This window comes from Rissa tridactyla, chromosome 2 (assembly GCF_028500815.1).
Source record: "Rissa tridactyla isolate bRisTri1 chromosome 2, bRisTri1.patW.cur.20221130, whole genome shotgun sequence".
In the NCBI taxonomy this organism is placed as follows: domain Eukaryota; kingdom Metazoa; phylum Chordata; class Aves; order Charadriiformes; family Laridae; genus Rissa; species Rissa tridactyla.
The window spans coordinates 31,730,717-31,736,785 of NC_071467.1; the positions used below are offsets into that span (position 1 = coordinate 31,730,717).

At 43.0% G+C, this 6,069-nt stretch overlaps 1 protein-coding gene across 1 annotated transcript; it reads left to right on the forward strand.

The window, feature by feature from the left end:
* Positions 1–1,832: 1,832 nt before the first annotated feature.
* LOC128905381 (fatty acid-binding protein, adipocyte) lies at positions 1,833–5,310 on the forward strand. The gene is made up of 4 exons (XM_054191420.1): positions 1,833–1,988; positions 3,293–3,465; positions 3,685–3,786; positions 5,078–5,310. The coding sequence occupies exons 1-4, from the start codon at positions 1,916–1,918 to the stop codon at positions 5,126–5,128; spliced, it is 399 nt and encodes a 132-aa protein (XP_054047395.1). The 5' UTR covers positions 1,833–1,915; the 3' UTR covers positions 5,129–5,310.
* The last annotated feature ends 759 nt before the right edge of the window (positions 5,311–6,069 follow it).

Sequence of the window (6,069 nt, forward strand, 5' to 3'; positions counted from 1 at the left end):
AAGAGAAAAGAAAAAAAGGTCTGCAGTCTTAAAGGCACAAGAGGGTAATTAATTTTACATGTACAAACATATTCAGCCCTCACAGCAATGCAGGCTGGGGACAGAGTGGCAAGGGAGAAGCTCTGCAGAAAAGGCCCTCAGGTCCCAGGGGGCAGTGAGCTGAGCCCTGGTAGCACAAAGGCCAAAAACCTCCTGGTCTCTATGAACAGGAGCACAGCCAGTAGGTTGATGGACGTGATTATTCCCCACTCCTCAGCACTCATTAGGCTGTAACCAGAGTACTGCATCCAGTTTTGGAGTGAGTTCAGCAGAGGGCCCTCAGGATGCTCAGGAGGCTGGAGCACTTGCCCTCTGAGGAGAAGCTGTGAGACTGCAGTGGTTCATCCTGGATAAGAGATGGCTTTGGGTGTGCTTACAGCAACCCCCAACAACTATGGGGAAGTGACGAAGGAGTTGGAGCCAGACTTTTCACAGCAATGAGTGGTGGAAGAACAAGAGACTGAAAGAAGAGAGGTTCAGAAGGAGACAGGGAGACTCTTTACCCCAGGGGCACAGGTGGCCAGGGGTGCAGGTTGCCCAGGCATGTTGTGCTGGCTCCATCCTTGGAAGTTTCCAAACCCCAACAGGGCACAGTCCTGAGTAGCCTGGTCTGAGCTCAGAGGTGGCCCTGCCTGAGCGCAAGGCTGTGCTGGAGACATCCCGACCTCCCTTCCTTTCCAAATTTCCCTATAATCTTACAATCCTATATAAATATTTTTTCTACAACGTTGTTAGTTATGAAGTCAACAAGTATGAAAATACATGGACCAACACATTTGATGCCTAACAGCCAGCGGAGTATTTCCAGGAAATCCATCTAAAGGGAATTGCAGGGGCTGGAGTCCGCACTTATTAGCTGCTTTTTGCTATTGGAATAGCGTGTTACAGCCAAAAGGAAAGTCTGACAAATTGCTTGCCTGCTTTCCGATACAGTTTTTTGTGATCTGAGCAATGACAGAGCTTAGGGGATCAGTCAAGGTGGACCTCATTATGTCAGGCCTGTACACACCTTGCCTCAAACAGATTACTACCTGAAAAGTGTGAACAGAAAACAAATTAAGCATCCAGGGACCTTTGGTGAGTCGATACCAGAGTCCACTTTTATGCCATCACTAGTCATAATGCTAGTCTTTGGGACATAGGTCTTCAGAAAGCACGGGAACAAAAGGGAGAGAAATAATCTGTTTTGTTGCTTTGCTTTTCACAGAGCCCCATATCCATCACATAAAAGCAGAATACAGAATATTGGTCAATCGATTCAGGAGGTGCAATGATAAGGAGATCCCAATCAAAAAAGCAATTTTATTGCCTTACCCTTCTACAGCCACCAGCACGCTCTCTCTGTGCCCCAAATCCACTTCTTCTTGTGATTCTGTGCCTCTCTGGAGAAAACTTCTAACTACAGGGGTCCAAAAAACAAACTAAATTATCCCAACAAGCATTTCAGATCTTACAGACTGGAAATTTAGCTGTGTTCAGTTGCTATGGCAGACTGAAATGAAAGGGTATGGGAGAGAACATAACCCTCTGTGGGTTGAGCCTACCTTTTTCTTCTGAAAGTCAGTGTGGTTTAATTATTTGCCTTTAAGATGGAGTGTTCTTGAATGACAAAAATAATTAAATAAAAACAAGACAGTGATCTTTGTGCTAGTAAGGGCATATGAATAATAACAACACTATGACCTACTGGCAAAGGAGGGGTAGGGGAGGAAGGAAAACACTGGGCACTGGGACTCCCTCTTCATTGGTCATCCTAGAGCATCATGTGGCCAAGGCTCCTTTTTAAAGATAACTCCTGATCTCCTGGAGCTCATACTATCCTCCTGTCCTGCATTTCTGCTTGATCCTGTGGAAGACACCTCTCTAGCCTGACAAAATGTGTGACCAGTTTGTGGGCACCTGGAAGTTCCTTTCTAGTGAAAACTTTGAGGACTATATGAAAGAGCTGGGTGAGAATTGCTATTTGGAGATCTTCTATCTGGGACAGGGAAGGAATGCTGATTTTGAACTTTATTCCTTGCTTGCTTTATTTTCTGGCTATGCTGTTTAACAAGGGGGTTTTTAGTCCACTTTGATCAGATGTTCTTAAACTGGAGAACTGGGCTGTTTGAATTAGTGGCGTAAAATTCCTATAACGTAGAAAAACCTTGATTGGGAGGAATAGTTTCAGGTAAGCCAAGTCTATGCATGCCTACTTAGTAGCATTATAAATGGAAGTAAAATGCGTCACTGCAATATTTTGTGTCGATTAGCTTTTATCCTTGTATGTACAAAGCAGTGTAATGCTTGAATGCAGCAAGCTTCTCTATGTCTAAAAGCAACACGCCTGAACTTCTTTATATTCCTACTGGACTAGGAGACGGATTAATTGTCACGGCTATTATAGCGAATGAAACTGTAGCTGCCTCCAGTGAATATTAACAAAGAAAATTGCATGGATTCATGCAGATACTTGCAAAAGATTTGAGGGATAACACACTTCTCTACAGGTGTAGACTTCTTGCTTAGAATTAAAATTGGGCTTTCAGAGGATTCCACATCCTTTTAGTGCGGTAGCGTGGGGGCAGTATGGGGTAACTTGCACTGATTGGACCAGTACATGCTAAAAAGTTGGGGTTTTTTTGGAGAGTAGGGGTAAAATACTCACTGAGAATTATGCAGCGTTCAGACAGCTTTCAGTGAGACTCTTGCACTCTTAATCTTTACCCCAGATTTTACTCAGGACATAACCATTGCCAGCTATTTCTTAATCATTTCCTTTTATTCAACTTAGCCACCGATAAATGAAAAAAGTGCTTGCTTTTTTTTTTCTTGATTGTTTGTTTGTTTTTGTGGCTTAGAAACTGTCATATATGTCTGCTTGTTTACTTTTAGATACAGTTAGCATACAAGTTAGTGTACAAACCACCACAGTTATTTTGAACAAGTGTGTGTGCAAATATCTGGCATTAAAATCTTGCCTCCGTCTTCAAAATATTGCTTTTACTATTCTGACAATGACAGCAGAGAATTGCCTTATGTTATCCCACCCGGCTTGGTCTATAGCCGTAGCAAGCTAGTGAGATGTTACAAAGGAGCCTCTGCAACATGGAATTGATAAATAATAAAAAAGTAATAAAAAAAAAAAGTAAAAAAAAAAAAGAAAGTAGAAAGTAATAGTGAAATCAGCACCGAATTCTTTTTCTTTCCCCCAAAATAAGAGAGAAACATTGAGTAAAGATAAAAATTTCATAGTGCCCTGTCTTATTTACAGGTGTGGGGTTTGCTACCAGGAAAATGGCTGGTGTGGCCAAGCCCAATGTAACTATCAGCATCAATGGTGACGTGATAACCATCAAAACAGAAAGTACCTTCAAAAATACAGAGGTCTCTTTCAAGCTGGGTGAAGAGTTTGACGAGACCACAGCAGATGACAGAAAAACAAAGGTGAGTCCCAAACCAGCACTTTCCAAATACACCTCTCAAAAGAGAGGTGGGAGCAGGCGGATGGAGTTGTGATATTGACATCCAGTGTAGAAATGCTGCCTTCAAAGGTGAGAGTGCTATGGATGCTGTGTCCTTCAGTGCTGTTTGGACATGGAGACGGTCTTCAGCCCGGAGCACCCTGATGAAACAGCCACACTTTGCTTTTTTTTTCTTTGGCAGAACGTCATAACCCTAGACAATGGCATACTGAACCAGGTGCAGAAGTGGGACGGAAAAGAGACTATCATAAAGAGAAAAGTGGTGGATGGGAACCTGGTGGTGGTGAGTTCATTTTTGCTACGTAATCACTGAATTCATTGCGCAGAATTCATGCTTGCCAGATGTATTATATTGGATTCAAACACAGGGAGTGAAAGCATCTGAAAGGGCTCTGTGCTCTTGGCGAGAAGTTTCTCCAAATGAGTCCGGAGTATGTATTAAAATGGAAATGCTGTTAAACTTACGGAATGGTATGGAGGTGCCTGACCTCCATTCATAGCAAGACATGGTTAGGAAAGAGTAGGGAGAAAAAAGCGTCATCTCTGTGAGGGAAATTTTTATATATCAGAATATTTAACTCCTGGACAGTTTAGACAAATAAGTGCCTTCTCTCTGTGCTGGTGCAAAATACTCCTGTTCATTTCCAGTAGAGACTTAACAGCCATCTGTGGGAACCATACTATGGATCACCAACAACTATGCCAAAAATATGTTGTTATAGCAAAACCAGAAAGCTCTATCCGAGCTCTGTTGGCTGGCGTTATCTGGTCAGAGAGTATTGTGCTTGACGTGGTGCCAGTGAGGCCCACCTGCAGCGTGGGGCTTCCCAGCACCACTCTCCAGTTTTAGGAAAGACACTTTGAAGAATCTGGGAGGGGACTAAAACTGTGATCATAAAAGGCAGCTGAGATTCCTACATGCTACAAAACGATACACATACACGAAATTCCTGGGGCGTTCTGCCCTCCCCTAGAGAAAAATAGTATGTCCATAAATTTAATATTCAAATTTCTTTGGATAGAGACCAGAGGAGAAGAAACAGAAATAGTTTTTAATAACAACTTCATTAAGAAAGATTGAACAAAACAGAGTTTGATCTAACAGAAAAATAGGTGAGGACAGAGCCTAACATGCAGAGGCTGACACCGGCAGCCGCAAGTCTGGAAGCTACGTAGGGCTCTGTGTGGGTACGTGTTGTGCACATGGGTGTGAAGAAGACAAGCCACAACTGCAAAAGGTGGAAGGAAAAAACCTTAATGCCCAGCTCCAGAATCCCATCACCCTCCATAGAAGTCCTAGTAGCCTTCTTTAGAGGTTTTTAAGAGGAGATTAGAACTCTCCTGGGGGTCTCTGGAGCAGTCCTTTGGTGTTCATTCGGTCCTGTGCTTGTATTTCAGACTTCTGTTTCTGAAGTTCTCAAACTTGAGTTTCACTGTCTTGGCAATTGGTTTTAGATGGGAGCAACGCAGTTTTTTTCTTACTCTGTCTTCCAATGGATAAGTAATTCTCTACCTTCTGACTTACAAACACTTAGTGAGAGTTAAAAGCCAGTTAAATTTGTCTCTCTTTCCAGGAATGCGCCATGAATAATGTTACCTGCAAAAGAGTTTATGAAAAAGCATGAAGAAGCCATCTTCACACAGGACTAATGCTTAAAGCTGGAGAAAAACAACTTAACCCAAGGAGAAAAACCCCACAAATCCATTTTAAAGAGAACTGTACTTTTTACAGATATATCCCAAAACAGTTACATGCAGCTAGTCTAATTTGTTGTGGCTATTCAATAAAATGTTCAGCTTTCTACAACCCATGCTTGTGCTGGAGTTTGTCAGAAAGGGGTTTTGGGGGGGATGCAACATGGGAAGAGGTGCTGTGTGGGAAAGCATTGCGTGAGAGCGAGTACCGCGCTCGGTAAGTGTGACCCATCTCACTGCGGAAAAAGGGTTGGAGACGATCAGCGAGTGGCACTTGCTGTGTGTCAGTGACAGATGTAGACCTGGACACAAAAACATCCTCCGGTGAGCACTGTGTGTGGGCTACCCTCTGCAAGGAGTCTGTGCACAGCAAGGGGAATTGCGGGGCTGCTTTTCCTGGCTTCGAGCGAAGGGCTCTGTTCCTGGGGCAGGGAGGAGGGACATTACTGTGGGCGCCCAGCCTTGGCTTCCAACGTGAGCAGGGAACCAGGAACCTCTTCCTCGCACAAATGCCAACAATTTTAAACCCGGGAATCATCTAAGTGGCTTGATCTTGTCCTCTTCTAACTGAAGTTTGAAATTATAGCTGCTTTAGCTCTCAGCTGTGATTATTTTCTTAAAATCTCTTTTTGTCCTAAATTAGACAAAAAGCCTTGAATTAAGAATCATAGATTTAAAGTACTTCAGTGCCTTTTAAGTACTAAAAGCCTGTAAAATTTTGCTGGTGGTACAACCTCCTTGATTTCCTATATGCATTTTCTGTGAGCTCATTAAGTTAGATCAGTCTTGGAAACATGAGCCTCTCCAGATGCAAAGCCCTTTGGACACCGTGTTTTTCAACTCTTCTTATTCTCAAACTACCTTCTTCTAC

Excerpts from the sequence above, each read along its gene's own strand:
- LOC128905381 (XM_054191420.1), top strand. The coding sequence starts at position 1,916 with ATGTGTGACCAGTTTGTGGGCACCTGGAAGTTCCTTTCTAGTGAAAAC. Across the intron at positions 3,466-3,684 it reads CAGATGACAGAAAAACAAAG|AACGTCATAACCCTAGACAA; the intron begins GTGAGTCCCAAA and ends TTTCTTTGGCAG. Across the intron at positions 3,787-5,077 it reads TGGATGGGAACCTGGTGGTG|GAATGCGCCATGAATAATGT; the intron begins GTGAGTTCATTT and ends CTCTCTTTCCAG.